This window comes from Aspergillus stella-maris (genome assembly GCF_047715825.1).
Source record: "Aspergillus stella-maris strain CBS 113639 unplaced genomic scaffold BDV14scaffold_70, whole genome shotgun sequence".
Classification (NCBI taxonomy): Eukaryota; Fungi; Ascomycota; class Eurotiomycetes; order Eurotiales; family Aspergillaceae; genus Aspergillus; species Aspergillus stella-maris.
In genome coordinates this window covers 90,122-104,158 of record NW_027396864.1, presented here as the reverse complement: position 1 = coordinate 104,158, position 14,037 = coordinate 90,122, and the positions used below count along the sequence as shown (strand labels likewise).

At 50.9% G+C, this 14,037-nt stretch overlaps 5 protein-coding genes across 5 annotated transcripts; 2 read left to right on the top strand and 3 right to left on the bottom strand.

The window, feature by feature from the left end:
* The first annotated feature begins 162 nt into the window (after positions 1-162).
* BDV14DRAFT_133611 (uncharacterized protein) lies at positions 163-1,380 on the top strand. The gene is made up of 2 exons (XM_073766187.1): positions 163-402; positions 494-1,380. Exons 1-2 carry the CDS (start codon positions 295-297, stop codon positions 1,112-1,114), a joined length of 729 nt encoding a protein of 242 aa, XP_073623986.1. The 5' UTR covers positions 163-294; the 3' UTR covers positions 1,115-1,380.
* Positions 1,381-1,537: 157 nt separating this feature from the next.
* BDV14DRAFT_133608 (cell differentiation and development protein Fsr1) lies at positions 1,538-4,593 on the bottom strand. The gene is made up of 4 exons (XM_073766186.1): positions 4,372-4,593; positions 4,007-4,285; positions 2,128-3,945; positions 1,538-2,078 (listed from the first exon to the last, which is right to left on the bottom strand). The coding sequence occupies exons 1-4, from the start codon at positions 4,472-4,474 to the stop codon at positions 1,819-1,821; spliced, it is 2,460 nt and encodes an 819-aa protein (XP_073623985.1). The 5' UTR covers positions 4,475-4,593; the 3' UTR covers positions 1,538-1,818.
* A 445-nt stretch (positions 4,594-5,038) lies between these two features.
* On the bottom strand, positions 5,039-6,376 carry BDV14DRAFT_181294 (uncharacterized protein). Its single transcript, XM_073770044.1, has 2 exons — positions 5,697-6,376; positions 5,039-5,642 (listed from the first exon to the last, which is right to left on the bottom strand). Exons 1-2 carry the CDS (start codon positions 6,325-6,327, stop codon positions 5,197-5,199), a joined length of 1,077 nt encoding a protein of 358 aa, XP_073623984.1. The 5' UTR covers positions 6,328-6,376; the 3' UTR covers positions 5,039-5,196.
* Positions 6,377-8,460: 2,084 nt separating this feature from the next.
* BDV14DRAFT_192555 (putative DUF221 domain protein) lies at positions 8,461-11,331 on the top strand (the record flags this gene model as incomplete). Its single annotated transcript, XM_073771653.1, has 6 exons — positions 8,461-8,511; positions 8,574-8,809; positions 8,864-9,156; positions 9,205-10,110; positions 10,158-10,556; positions 10,613-11,331. The coding sequence occupies 6 exons, from the start codon at positions 8,461-8,463 to the stop codon at positions 11,329-11,331; spliced, it is 2,604 nt and encodes an 867-aa protein (XP_073623983.1).
* A 358-nt stretch (positions 11,332-11,689) lies between these two features.
* BDV14DRAFT_192554 (putative extracellular endoglucanase) lies at positions 11,690-13,732 on the bottom strand (the record flags this gene model as incomplete). The annotated part of the gene is made up of 6 exons (XM_073771652.1): positions 11,690-11,851; positions 11,951-12,755; positions 12,819-12,840; positions 12,896-13,246; positions 13,301-13,432; positions 13,486-13,732. The coding sequence occupies 6 exons, from the start codon at positions 13,730-13,732 to the stop codon at positions 11,690-11,692; spliced, it is 1,719 nt and encodes a 572-aa protein (XP_073623982.1).
* Between the last annotated feature and the right edge of the window lie 305 nt (positions 13,733-14,037).

Sequence of the window (14,037 nt, the reverse complement as noted above, 5' to 3'; positions counted from 1 at the left end):
TGGAGATTTTGGTTTGGGCGGTGAAAAGGAGACCAAGAGGCCAGGCACGGGTGGACGGCCCACGCACGGGACTTGGGACGTGTTAATGCCTTGGATTTCAGGCTGCAATATGACCTAGGCCACCAGGCGGATCGGAGCTTCATGGTCGACCGATTGGGTAATGTTGGTTTTTTGCGCGACGTCAAGGTTGTTGTATCACTTTACTTCCTCTTCCTCAATCTACTTCTTTTATTTCCTCTTTCTCCCACTATACCTCGTTCTTTCTGAAAAGGCATACATCAGCGAATAACCACCATGACCGAACTCGCATTCACAAAGACCTTCCTCTCAGCGCTCGATGCCCGCCCCATCAAGCTCCGCGCAGATGCCATCCAAGATCAAGGACAAACGCCTCGTGCGCCTGTACGTGATCTCTCATCCACACAATCTCCCAATCTCATCACTATCGCAACACCCTCGTCCCGATTGACAAGTCACTGATACGTTGAAATAGTACACCCTCCCCCGCAACCTCCCCTCCCGCCCCTCCATGCCCAAGAAACCCCGCTCTGAAGCCACACAAAACGCAAACCCCGGCTCTGCCAAAGCCATCTCCATCACTCTGAAATCAGCTCGAAACCCCGTCCTCGAATTTACTCTCCCCAATGCACCAATCTCCACGACAAGCGTCGCAGACCTCAAGGACGCCGTCCGCGAACGAATTGTCGAAACGGGCTCAGACAATAAGGTTTCAACCGAGAAGATCAAGATCCTCTTCAAGCGGAAGCCCGTTAGCGGGAACGCAAAGACTGTTTCGGAGGTTATGAGTGATGCGAGTGAGGAGGGACTGCTTAGTGGAGGAGGGAGCGTTGAGTTTGGTGTTATGGTTATGGGGGGTGCGAGGGTTGTTGATGCGCCTGAACAGTCTCAAGAGGACGCAAGCGCAGAGAGGAAGGTCAGTGAGGGTGGCGAGACGACGGCTAAGGCTGCCGTTGGGCTCAGTGGTGAAGATGTCCTGCGGACAGAACAGTTCTGGGAGGATTTGCAGGGTTATTTGGAGCAGAGGCTTAAGGATGAGGATGTTGCGAAGCGGATGAGGGGAGTGTTTAAGGGGGCTTGGGAGGGTAGTCGTTAAATTCTCGGTGTTATTCTCCCCATTGGAATTGGTGATACCTGAATACCATTCAATATGACTTATATATCCACTACAGTTATTCGGAACCAGTATCAGTAGATGGGGTTCGTTCAAATGTGGTGATTGGGCACTCAAAATCCGCATCGATATCGTACCAGCCTTCAGAAACAGCAGATATGCCGCGAATAGAGGGATCACATCAAAAGGATAATGGATATAATAGCATACACTCTCCTTGACACATCCCTCATGGACAAGGCCAAAGAACCTAGAGCTAAAGAATAGATTGACACAGAGAGGACAATGACACGAGACAAGACATCTTGGTATACGTAGGCGTTGATAGGTTAAGAGGAAAGAGTACATAATAGAATGGAGGAAACAAGAAAGAAAACATGATAAGGAAGTAAGGGGAAATGATTTATAAGGACATGAATAGTAAGTAGAAAGGAACATATGCCAGGTACTTGGTAATCTGGTTCAGATAGACACCGTTACAAATGCTCAGGTACGAAACGGCCAATCGCTCAATCATTTCATGAGTCCAAAAGGAGAAACATAAGGTGTAATGTAATGAACATGGCGTAAGAACATGAAGAGTATCTGCGGGACATGGTGAGATGGTAGTAGTGGTGGTAGCAAAATCATACATCGATCGATCGACAACGGTCCTGGTCTGTCTGGTATAGCCTTGTAACGTAAGTCTATCGCGAAAACACCTTGACTACCCCGTCGCCGCCGCCGCCGACGACCCACCGGCCATCGCGGCTCCATACGACCGAGCAGACGCCTTCGCCGCGCATCAGGCGGTGGCTTGTGATTTCTTGGGTGCAGCTTCGCTTTTCGAGGTTCCAGAACCGCAGGCTGGCGTCGTGGCCTGCAGACACGAGCTCGCGGCCATCGGGGGAGAGTGAGAGTGACGCGATGGCGGAGGGGTGTGCTAGCATGGTGTAGGTACATTGGCCTGAGAAAGATTAGTTGGCCGAGTTTGATGAATAGGGGATAATACATACCGCTGTTAGCGTCGAAGAAGCGGATATAGCGGTCTTCATAGCCACTGATGACAACACCCTCCGAGCCACTCGAGCCAGTGGCCCCATGTACAACCTCCTCGTCAGCCAATGTTCGGCTTGGGTCAAGACCCGCCGATCCGTCGAAGCCAACAGTAGTTGCAACGACCGAGTTGACACCCGTTGATCGAGTGCCATCATATGTCTCAAGGCTCGCCATGCCCACGATCTCTTCACCGGTTCGCGTGTCGTAGACGAGGATGGAAGCGTCGGTGTAGGAAACGATGAAATTGATACCAGCAAGGGACAACGGACTAATACATGTCGGCGAAGGCGATTCCGTCCGGACAATCTGCCGAACCATTGTGTAATGGAACGGTGTTGTTGTTGCCGTACTAGGCTGCGGTGATGACGGGAAATTTGAGCCGGAAGATATCGAATTAGCACGCCTGCTACCACCTTGGCGGCGGTTGCCAGCTTGTGGTGAGGAAAGCTGTGGCGGCGCACTGACAGCCCAGATGATGATCTTACCATCAGCGGAGCCAGATGCAAGAACAACACGATCGGGTCCTCCGTAATGGCTTGCAGAGTCACCGAATATGGATCCTGCCGTTCCAGGAAGAACACAGAGACCCCAGACAGCATCGGAATGACCATCTAGCGTAGCTTTGGGATCAACCCTACCGCGTTCCCAGACCCGCACACTGGCATCCTGTCCACCTGAGAAAACCCACCCGTCTCCGATAGTGCGACCACCGTTTGAGAAGTTTTGAGACGGAGAGCATGCGGCCAAGGCCGTAACAGCTCCAACGTGCCCGCGGTGCGTGAAATAACTCGTGATATCCAAGTCACTGCTATTCGCCGAGTGACCGAAAGCTCCGTAGCTTGCTGGAATGATCCACCGCTTGATGGTTCCATCATCACTGCATGTGCAAATCTCAGGTTCTGATGGGCTGCCACCGCCAGTAAAGATTACAGATCGGACGACATCAAGGTGTCCTCGTAGAGCGAAACGGACCCGAAAGGAAGAGTCTTGCTTTGGCCCCGCGCCAGTGCCGAGATCTACAGAGCCGTCGCTCTTCCGCCGAGCGCCAGAGCTTTTTCTTCGATGAGAGAGCGATCCAGTCCGTGCGGGCGACTTCTGCCGGACAAAGTTCGCATTGGGAAATGCATCGACATCCGGTCTTTGGGGTATCGACTCGGGAGGGGCTACCTGCTCAGTTGGATCATCAAAGTTCCAGCCATCGGTATCGCCAACATTCTCCTCAGATTGCTGGGGACGTGGCGCCTCCCCGGCTGGAGGTTGCGCATTGTAGCCCTCATACACCTGCCGTTCCACAGCCTCATGACCCCGTACAGAGTTCTCAAGAGTCTGTTTACTGTCATCAAGAGTAGGTAACGGGGACTGTCCTTGCTCCATCATCCGCCTATCAATGTCCCTCGAGGTGGCTGGGAGGTTATACTGGCTAGGGGCGCGGGACAAACTCATATTATCGGGATAATGTCGGACAATAGGTTGGTGATTTTGCATCGGGACTTCTCGTGCCATCATGTTATGGTTGGCCTTCTGCCGTTGCTGCTGAATGTATGCCTCTTCCAAGCCTTGCTGAGACAGCTGCTGGTTGCCATAAACATGGTTCGAGAGCTCGAGCTCAGCGAGATCGGGGGGTGGGTGTGCGGAGGGAATAACGTGATACGCAATTTCCTGCGAGCATTTGGATAGATATAGCCGTGACTTGTCGCGTTCGGTCTCTTGGCGATATTCATTCTGATTCTCAGAGTCGAGGTCCTCGAAGCCTGTTTCTGATTTGGGTCGTGATGCTATAAGAAGATGCGTGAGAAAAAAATTCGCGACTACAACCATGATAAGCTGGGTCCTCACCTTTCAGGGAGTTTATACTCTCCCGAGCAATCTCTTTAGGGTCTCGGAGGTCCTCCACGGTCTCGTTGTTCGTGAGCTTCTTGACCTTCTCACGTTCTTTCTTCAAAGCCGCCTCCAATATCCGAACATGCTTCCCAAGCGACTCATGAAGGCGCTTGTTTGTTCGGACGTCACCCTCGAGTTTGCCTATCCGAGACTTCATCTCCGCGCGCTCGATTTCCCAGGCATTGCGATCTCGTTCGTGTCGGTGCCATTCTGTCTGCAGGAAGCGCATTACACCTAAATTCAAGCAAGCAACGAGCATTAGCGATTGATCCATACGCGATTAAATAGCGACACCAATGTCAGAGGCGCCAAAGATTTACCTTGCAAGGTATATTCCGTCCCCTGAGGGCCGCCGTTCGCATCACCACCGGGACCAACGAACCCTCCACCCCCAGACATGGCGGAGGGAGATTGCCAAGCCATACAATGCGAAGCTGAAGCGACAAGGAATCAATTAAACAGAGGACAACAAGCGTGAAAGTACTCGTAAAAAATCGATGACGTGCGGTGGTGTAGGTGGACGGCTCGGAGTTGATGTTCGCAGCGGTAGCGGTAAGTGTTGTTGTGAGTGAGCGAGCAGCACAGGACGGACGGGCGACAGCGGCAGGGAACGACGGACCCAAGCCGTGCCAGCACCAGCGGGTAAACAACAATGGAGATAGATGCAGAAGCAGGAAGGGCTCGTTTGGAAAGGGGACCAAATGTCGAGCTGGGCTGTTGGAGGCGAAATGAACACTCACTGGACCGAAGCGCGTTTGGAGGACTCTCCTCGCAGCAGTGACCGCCGCCGCTGGCCTCTTGTTGGTTCCGCTGCCGCTCCCGTGATGGTTACCGCCTTTAGCGCTGGGGTTGGCGGTGCTCTTGGTCAGGGGTTCCTCTCCAAAGACTCTGATAACAGATTGCCATCTTTTTGTTTGCTTGTATCCAACTCAGCGACCTGCCAAGCTCGAACACAAAGGTACTATGCAAGAACACAAGCGAAACGTGTCTCAACTTTACGGCCCCGCGAAAACCGGGGTTTCAATAGTGTCTCCCCATCGTGCTACGATCACATGGAACTCCCCTTATGACAACAACCGACAGCTCATCTATCGTCTGCTGTGAAAATTTCATGATTCATAGCGTCTATATCGAACCACCTATTTCTACAAATCTGAGCCTTCCTCGCAGACAACTTCTTCGTCATCCCTTTCTTGTCCGTAGAGCACTTCACACACGCCACCGACAGGGACATCCAGAACCGCGTCCGTTCCTTCGCTCCAGATTTCTCTCCAGTTGACCTTTCGGTTTTGTGGCCCCATGATCTGATAAGAGGTTGCGCCAGCACGCATTTTGGCAGCACCACCCGGTCGCCGTCTACCCTTTCCGTCAATGACCGCCACGTTAGCCACTTCGTCCACGATATTCTCCACGCTGTTCATTGGTAGGGTTAGATACCCCGTATTATAGGAGGCCAAGGCGACGTAGATATAGATAATGGACATCACTAGCCAGGATGGGAAAGCCAAAGACCACCATCTGTTCGGATAATAGTATATTCCAAGTTGGTGTAGGAAGGGAGATGGGAGGTATGACCACAGGATGTAGATGACTGTGAAATATTAGAGCTACTGTTCCGTACTGTGTCAGGGAAAGAATCACTCACGGAATGCTAAAGATGAAGCGAGGTATAAGACGAAGCCATAGTACTCGTAAGTCGGAACCTTAGGGCTGGCTCTAGGAACGGTCGTCGCCCTGCGCGCCGACTTTGCGACAGCTGCTTCCGTGTCATTCGGTGTCTCAACGTCGGAGCTGTCGGGTGTGGTCGGTCGTGAAGTAGTTGTAGAAAAAGGAGGTCGGAGCAGAGATGTGAGCGATGGCGATGGGGGTAATGGAGTAGGAGGCCGGTTATAAAAGGGTGGCGCAAATGCATTGAAGCCATGAAGGGAGCCTGTCGACTGTCGGAAAGGATGATGCATCGCAATGCCGTCTTCCGGCGATTGTTCGTCGTTGGAGTCTGTTGAGGCATCCGAAAATGACTGATCTTCCAATGAATAATGAGAGTGAAAGTCCGCGTCGTCTCCTCCATCCACCCCACGGAGCGGAGAGTCTTCTATATCCTGATCATCTTCTTGCTCGTAGCTAGTACTGTCTTGTGTTTCTGTGGTAGAATCGAGCTCATCGGGCGGTAGAGGAGGGAATGGTTGTTTCTGTTCGTAAGGTGAGACTACCGGGGTAGCATCGGAGTCATCTTGGGTGTAGAGTTCTCCCTTCTGCTCCGAGCTCAGAAGGGACATCTTCTGAGGGACTTCGGAATGGAGGGGTGTCCGCCATGGAGACTGTCAGTGGTCATTCCATTCTAGCTGCCAGGGGAGTAGCCTGTTTCCCAGTTTAGCTCCGCCGCCTCCTTTCTGCCGTCTACCACCGCCCGCTAGGTATCCACTCTCTCTTTGACCCACCCGAGCTCTCTGCCCAGGATAACCTCATCACCTCTTTTGACCTCCATTGCATGTTGACTGTCTCGAACCCCTCATGCGGAGTACGGAGAAACTCAACGGTCGTTGTGGACATTGCGTCGAGGCCATTATCTATGGATGAGGCTATCTTTTCTTAGAGTGGCATCCAGAAAATGATGGTGAATAAGCCTGCCTCTTGACACGACCTTTGGTCAACAATATATATTGTGCTCCATCCTTCATAATCGGCTATATGGGGATTCAGACGATAGGCGCAGGAGGCGTCGACTACTCAATTTCCCAGTATTACGCCACTTTATATGTCATCACATCTGATGCTGCATTTATCTTACCCCCAGAGTTTGCATCATGTTGAAGCATGGTCCATGAACTTCACTCTGAGGACTCGGAATCACCCTCCAATATGCACGAGACTTGGTGACAAAATAAGCAAAGTTGCGATCACTGCGCTCTAAGTGACACAAGACTGATCAATCTCGAGAATTAGCCGTTGCAAATGTCTGGATGATGGATCTCTGCTCAACGAGACCTCACAAATCTTCATATCTCCTACAGCAGACCATCTGCCGACGACCTCGAATTGGCGATCTACTGACGCGTTATCTGCGTTATGATTTCTAGAGCTAAGACCGTGCAGGACATTAAGATTGAGGAGATGCAAGTCACCGGACTGAGCCAGACGTGCAGCAGATTTTTTTTTCTCCCAACCAGCTTCCCTCCATCACAATCCGCACTCCGGCCGTCGCCCCCATTTGACTCTGCTTCCTGCTTCCTGCCTCCTGACTTATGAAACAGATTCAGTGCTTGGACTATAATAGACCAGTGCTCGCGAGTAGGTCCTTCGCACACGACCTTTAGGCGGCGTGGGCTAGGGATAAAGACACAGTTATGCGCGGGATGATTCGATTACTGGCCGGGGAGTGAAGATTCTCTGACCTGGCGATCAAGCTCATTTTCCATCCGTCAAAGCCTGGGTATCGTCATTCCCAGCCCTAAACGAACCTTGAGGACAGGGCACGTAGCCAATCTGGATTCCTTCTTTCATTGACCGACGTTTCGGCAGCACCACCCTAGCCCCTAGTTGCGTCAAAGGTACTTCGGACTTGGGTCTGTGACCAGTCTTGAGTTGCGGAATGCTGCTATCAGGATAACACCTCGAAGAATTTGTCTGACTCCCCGGCACATGGCCTCCCAAACGGTGGGAAACGTTCCTGCAAGGCGTCGTGTTCGTCTTACCACACTGTGGGTTTTGTCGAAGATCGATGATTTAACAAGAACCCAAATTTGCTCTTGAGTACTCAGGCTCGATCCTTCAATCGACTTGAATTACAAATGGTATTCTGTGGCGAGCATTCCAAGCTGAAGTGGAGGACCCCAGCCATCCACTTGATCGGCACTTCCCGTCGGACCCGAGGAACTATTGGGGCTATCCTGTAGTCTATGTACCAGCTAGGCACAGATTAACACTCAGATGATAGACAACTAGGGATCCCTAGCTGCAGATTCCGTGAAATCCCTGTCCAGGAACCTCCCTGGAGGCTGGCACCTGTCCAAGTCGTACTATTGACAAGCGGGTCGGTGCCCCTGGTCCACTGTCACGAACCATGCACGCTTCGCCTTTCCTACAGCGAATCAGATAACTCTGATTTTTGTAATTTCAATCAGCACGGACACTCGAAACCTTGCTCCTCGAATTCTTACAGGAGGAGGTCTTTTCGTCGACCAATCGCTCTTTGTTCGGCCCTACTAGCTGCATGCTCCATCCTCTGTGCGCTATTGATCTTCAAACACGAGTGACAGATCGAACACTGCATGGAATCCTTCATCGTGATTAGAGTGCGCCGCAAGCTCACAATATGTACCTTGGCTCCGCTCCATAATCAGAGACAAGAGATTGTTTCTGCTCTCGATTCCCCCGAGCGGAGAACATGATAGATCTCACCCATAACCACGATGGCAGAACGAGCTTTAATGAACTTTCTTGTGGCACGGCAAGACCTTCTCGTAAGTGCTGCCCTAATACGAGCAACTTGTCGAACACGATTCTAACTATGGCGGGGAACTAGGATCCCAGCAACGATCCCAACGTCGGCTCCTCGAGAGGAAATGCATCGTCAACCACATCTGAGACACTGGGTACCGTTTCTGGTGGGGGAGATTCGACCTCTTTATCATCTCTCTTGTCCACACTGCTCCCGGCCCTGTTGCTTGCTGCAATCTGGTTCTCTATTTTTCTGATCTTCCGTCGAACACAAGTGCGATGGTATGCTCCGAGGAGCCATTTGCCTTGCTGGCACCAGCAGTACGTTTACATCGACCACTGCCGCTGAACTATAGCTAAGCCATCTTCCAATAGTGAAAGAAGCCCACAGCTTCCTAACGGTTGGCTGAACTGGATTGGTGAATTTCTCAAGATCTCCGACGCGCACGTTCTCAATCATCATTCCATGGATGGTTATCTGTTTCTGCGCCTTCTAAGGATGCTATGCGTAATATTTTTCGTTGGTTGTTTGATCACTTGGCCAGTACTTCTCCCTATTCACGCAACAGGTGGCGCGGGGAACACCCAGCTTGACGCCTTGAGCTTCAGCAATGTGAAAAGTATAAGCCGATACTACGCTCATGCCATAATGGCATGCATATATTTCAGTAAGTGCTGCCGAATCAAGTCGTACGCTCCATATCTGACGGCACTAGCCTACGTTTTCTATACTGTTACAAGAGAAAGTGTATTTTACGCAAATCTACGACAGGCGTATCTCAACTCGCCTGCCTATGCCCATCGGATATCGTCAAGAACTGTTCTATTCATGTCGGTTCCCGAAGACTACAAGAATGAGAAGAAGCTACGACAAGTGTTTGGAGATACTATTCGCCGAGTGTGGATAACAGCTGACTGCAAGGAGTTGAATGGAAAGGTTCAGAAGAGAGACGAGCTTGCCCGCCGTTTGGAAAGATTGGAGACCAAACTGATACGATCGGCAAATTCTCTGCGCATGAAGTTCATCAAGGCTGGTACGCTTCCTTGCACCGATTGCGCTGACTGTGAGTCAAGCGGTATAGCAATGTACCACAAGGTCAAACGACCGACTCACCGTCCGAAGATGTTTGGGGAGAAGGTCGACTCAATCCGCTGGCTCCGAGAGGAGCTTGTTAACATCTCCAAAGAAATCGAAGGTCTACAAAAGAGACACCAAAATGGGGAAGCCAAGCTTCTATCTGCCCTTTTTGTTGAGTTCAACTCGCAGTCGGATGCCCAGATAGCGCTGCAGACGCTATCCCACCATCAACCACTCCATATGACTCCTCGGTTCACCGGTATATCTCCTGATGAGGTTGTTTGGTCAGCGCTCAATCTCAGCTGGTGGCAGCGCATTGTAAGGAGATTCCTCGTTCAAGGCGGAATCGCAACAATGATCATATTCTGGTCTATCCCATCCGCTCTTGTCGGGATCATCTCCAATATCTCTTACCTCTCAGGCGAAGTTCCATTTCTCCATTGGATTGACCAGCTTCCAGAGGTAATCAAAGGTGTGATTGCCGGATTACTTCCGGCTGCTGCCCTAGCCATGCTTATGGGACTTGTCCCGCCTATTTGCCGATGTACGCTTCATCCCTTGCTGTTCTCTGACACTACTAACAATCTCCAGTCTGTGCTAAGCGTGCTGGTGTACCCTCTGCGGCTCGAGTTGAGCTTTTCACTCAAACTGCACACTTCTGCTTCCAAGTAATTCAAGTATTCCTAGTCACGACATTGACGTCTGCAGCCTCCGCAGCTACTGCACAGATTATCCAAGACACGCTATCAGCGAAGGACCTCTTGGCCGAGAACTTACCGAAAGCAACCAACTTCTATATCTCGTACTTCCTGCTCCAAGGTCTCTCAATCAGCTCGCTAGCCGTGGTGCAGATTATGAGCGTTCTTGGCTTCAAGTTCATGACCACCTTCTTCGACGGGTCCCCTCGACGCCTGTACGAGCGCTGGGCCGCTCTCAGCGAACTAGGTTGGGGAAACGTCTTCCCTGTCTTCACAAACATGGGCGTGATAGGTACATCTTTTTGTCTCTTCACTTCGGTCTACCCAGAAACTAATACCAACTCACAGCACTAACATACTCCTGCATCGCGCCCTTAATCCTTGGCTTCTGCTTCTTTGGCCTATACCTCGTCTACCAAGCCTACCGCTACAACTTTCTTTTCGTCTACGACATCAAAATCGACACGAAAGGTCTCGTGTACCCGCGCGCCCTCCAGCACCTCCTAACAGGTGTCTACCTCGCAACAATCTGCATGATTGGCCTCTTCGCTATCAAATCGGCCATCGGCCCATTGATAATAATGGTCCTCTTCACAATTCTCTTCGTCCTAGCACACATTTCTCTGAATGACGCATTAACACCGCTAAACTCTTTCCTCCCGCGCACTCTGGACCTCGAAGAAGAACTTCAACAAGCCAAGGAAGAAGAAGCTGCCCTTCTTCAACACACACCGCGCTCTGCCTGGGCCCGAACATTAAAGTGGTTCCACCCCAATCTCTACCGAGACTTCGCGTCGCTCCGCCGAAAAGTCCGCCGCGACCATGTTGAGATTCGGTACTCTGAAGAAGAAAGGAGAAACGCATACTTTGCACCATGCATTACGAGCAAAGCACCTACGATTTGGATTCCGAGGGATAATTGGGGGGTTTCAAGGTGGGAGATTGAGGAGAGTGACCCTGTTATACCGATTACGGATGAGGGCGCGCATTTGGATGAGAAGGGGAAGATCGTTTGGGATAAGTTTGATCCGAACTTGCCGCTTTGGGAGTTGAAGACGCTTTATTAAAGGTGCTGCTGGGTTACAAATGGATGTTTCTATGAGAGATGGATTATGATTATTGTTTGTTATGGGTTTGCAGACGTTATGCAGTTTTGGGAGATGACCGGCTGGCTGGCTAGCTATGAATATGGAATGATGACTGCGGCCCTCATTTCTAGATAAATGACTTGCTGGATGAATTACGTTTGACATGTTCACACATCTACCGATGGATCTTTGCATACTTAAATAACGAATCATAAATTAAGCTCATGGTCAATATGTACACTCGAATAAAAGCCCACGCTGCCCTATTTCCCTACCACATACCCTTCGGTCAATGACCCAACATACAACAAACCATAATCCTATGGCCACAAAGAAACTAAACAGTCAAAGTAAACTCGACCGCGTTCTCAAGCCCGTTGATACGCGGATAGAATTCAAACGTGAACACGCTACTCTCCCCCGCCGCAACAACCGCATCGATAGCCGCACTCGTAATTATTACGTTGTTGGCGTCCCAGTTCCAGTGATTGCTATATGTCTACACACAAACACGAACACAAACCGTCAGCCTATACTCCACAGCAAGGAGACAAACGAAGAGTGAAGAGAGGAGAAGAAAAGAGAGGAAGACACGTACAGCCCTAGCCTGCTGCAGTGGCCCAAGCCACTGCGTCCAGTCATCGAAGAGGTATACCCCGGAAGCAGTAAGGGCCTTTACGGCAGCTGGTTTCTCGATACCGGCCCAGGTGATGGGGATGGAGAGGTCTAAGCCTGACACTGCTGATGCGGAGGCCGATGTTGATGAGAGGACGGGTGTATCCCAGACTACTATCTCGATAATTGGTGAGGAGGCGCCGCCGGAGAAAGTGAGGGTAAGTGTGTCGATTGTTCCGGGGGTCGTGGAAGTGGTATATTTTGATGAGAGGTAGCTTGTTGGAAAGACGATGCTTTTGCCTGAGACGGAGTAGTCGCTTCCACTTGCCAACGCCGTGCCTGAAGAATCAGTGATGGAGGTAAGTGTATTCCCGTTGAACAGATAGGGCAGGGTCTGCTCCGTCACTTCATCGCCTGCTTTATGGAAGATATAAGCGGAAGTCCACTGCTCTGTCGCGCTGGCATCTTCAGTACTATCGGGCAGACTATTACTCGTTCCCTCACTAGTCTCAACGACAATACCGAGGGATGTCGGGTCTCGCCATTGACCAGTAGTCCGATCAAGGTGGTCTGCACCGTTGTCCCAGATGACGGTGGCGATGTTAAATTGGGAAGCAACCTTTTGAAGATGGTCGAAGTACTTCCAGCGGGCTGCGGGCTCGGTGTTCGTGGGCGATGCATCGTATTCACCTAGGATTAGGGGAATGTCTGTGAAGTTGTTGCGGATGAGTTCAAAGTCTGTGGTCAAAGTGTCTTTGTCTGCCTCGGAGCCCCAAATTGTTTTGCCCCTGATTATATGGTAAGTCATTTAAAAAGGAAATTGAGAGGGAGAAAGAGGAACCAGGGCTTACCATGCACTGAAGATAAAGTCATCTGGGGAAGGTGTATCAGCATAATCTTCCTCTATTTGGGCGCACCGATGACTCACAAGGACTATAGTAATGGAACTGAATAGCCCAAGGATTCGTGATACCCTCCGGGACCTCAAACCACTGCGACGTCTTGATACTGTCCTGACCACCTCCCACAAGGTTAACAACACGCTCAGAGTTGAACCCACCGGCATCGGCGATTGCTTGAAGGAATATGCCGTTCAGCTTGTTAATCTCTGCGCCATCTTCAGCGGTGTTTGCAGGTGGTTCGTTGATGGATTCGAAGGCGACTCGACTCGATTTGCAGCCTAAGGTTGTCCCGATCTGGTACCATAGTCTGTAGAACTTTTCTTCGATCAGGGTTAAGTCTGCTCCCGCGACTGTTACGTCGGCCCATTCCCAGGAATCTGAAGAAATGTTCGTTATTCGAGGCTAAAGCGCGGAGCAGGCGTCAAACTAACCATGGTGCACATCCACAATGGCAAAAAAATCGCGCTCGATAATCAGATCAACCACATCAGAGACTCGTTGCAGCCATTCAGGGTCAACGGTCCAGTCAGGGGACTCGGAAATAAAGTGATGAGTCCAGGTTACTAGCAAGGTCAATGATAATATTTTTTTTGGAATCGAGGATAGAGGTCTTTACCTGGAAGGCGAACGCTCTTGAACCACGACTCTTTGATGATATCAAGTGTCGAACCCTCGACAGGGGCATTGTTCCAAGAACCTTCGTCCGGGATAGCATCTAGGGTGTTACCAAGGTTCCATCCGGGGTGCAAATTCGCAACAAATTCTTCTGCGGTGATGGGTTCGAATGTGCCTGAGCATGTAGCCTGCGAATGGGCAGTGCGCAGAAGAGCAAAGAGCCCGAGAGTGGTTAACAATTTCTGCATTTTGGTGTTGATACAGATGGTCTATGTTTTCCTGACACATAGGAGCAACGGAATTCTGGCTGAGATGCCCCGAGTATATAACCCACGAAGGGCAGCTCCGGAGATTGCTCATTCATTGTGCCAGGGTAGTGGCCACTCTGACTCAATGTCCGATTGCAGTTCAACATTTGTGCCAATATGTTGCAGGCGCCGGGGTCTGAAACAGAAAGCGCTGATGTCGAGAGGGACGACATCGTCTTGAACACGGACTGGCGGGCCGTGCTGTATACAGCCGCTCATCAACATTGAGCGAGGCCGTTGATGGT

Bases quoted from the DNA above. Each gene is read 5' to 3' on its own strand.
- BDV14DRAFT_133611 (XM_073766187.1), top strand. From the start codon at position 295: ATGACCGAACTCGCATTCACAAAGACCTTCCTCTCAGCGCTCGATGCC. The intron at 403-493 runs GTACGTGATCTC...ACGTTGAAATAG, and splicing joins GACAAACGCCTCGTGCGCCT to TACACCCTCCCCCGCAACCT.
- BDV14DRAFT_133608 (XM_073766186.1), bottom strand. From the start codon at position 4,474: ATGGCTTGGCAATCTCCCTCCGCCATGTCTGGGGGTGGAGGGTTCGTT. The intron at 4,286-4,371 runs GTAAATCTTTGG...GCTTGAATTTAG, and splicing joins GACGGAATATACCTTGCAAG to GTGTAATGCGCTTCCTGCAG. The intron at 3,946-4,006 runs GTGAGGACCCAG...ATCTTCTTATAG, and splicing joins GAGTATAAACTCCCTGAAAG to CATCACGACCCAAATCAGAA.
- BDV14DRAFT_181294 (XM_073770044.1), bottom strand. From the start codon at position 6,327: ATGTCCCTTCTGAGCTCGGAGCAGAAGGGAGAACTCTACACCCAAGAT. The intron at 5,643-5,696 runs GTGAGTGATTCT...AATATTTCACAG, and splicing joins CGCTTCATCTTTAGCATTCC to TCATCTACATCCTGTGGTCA.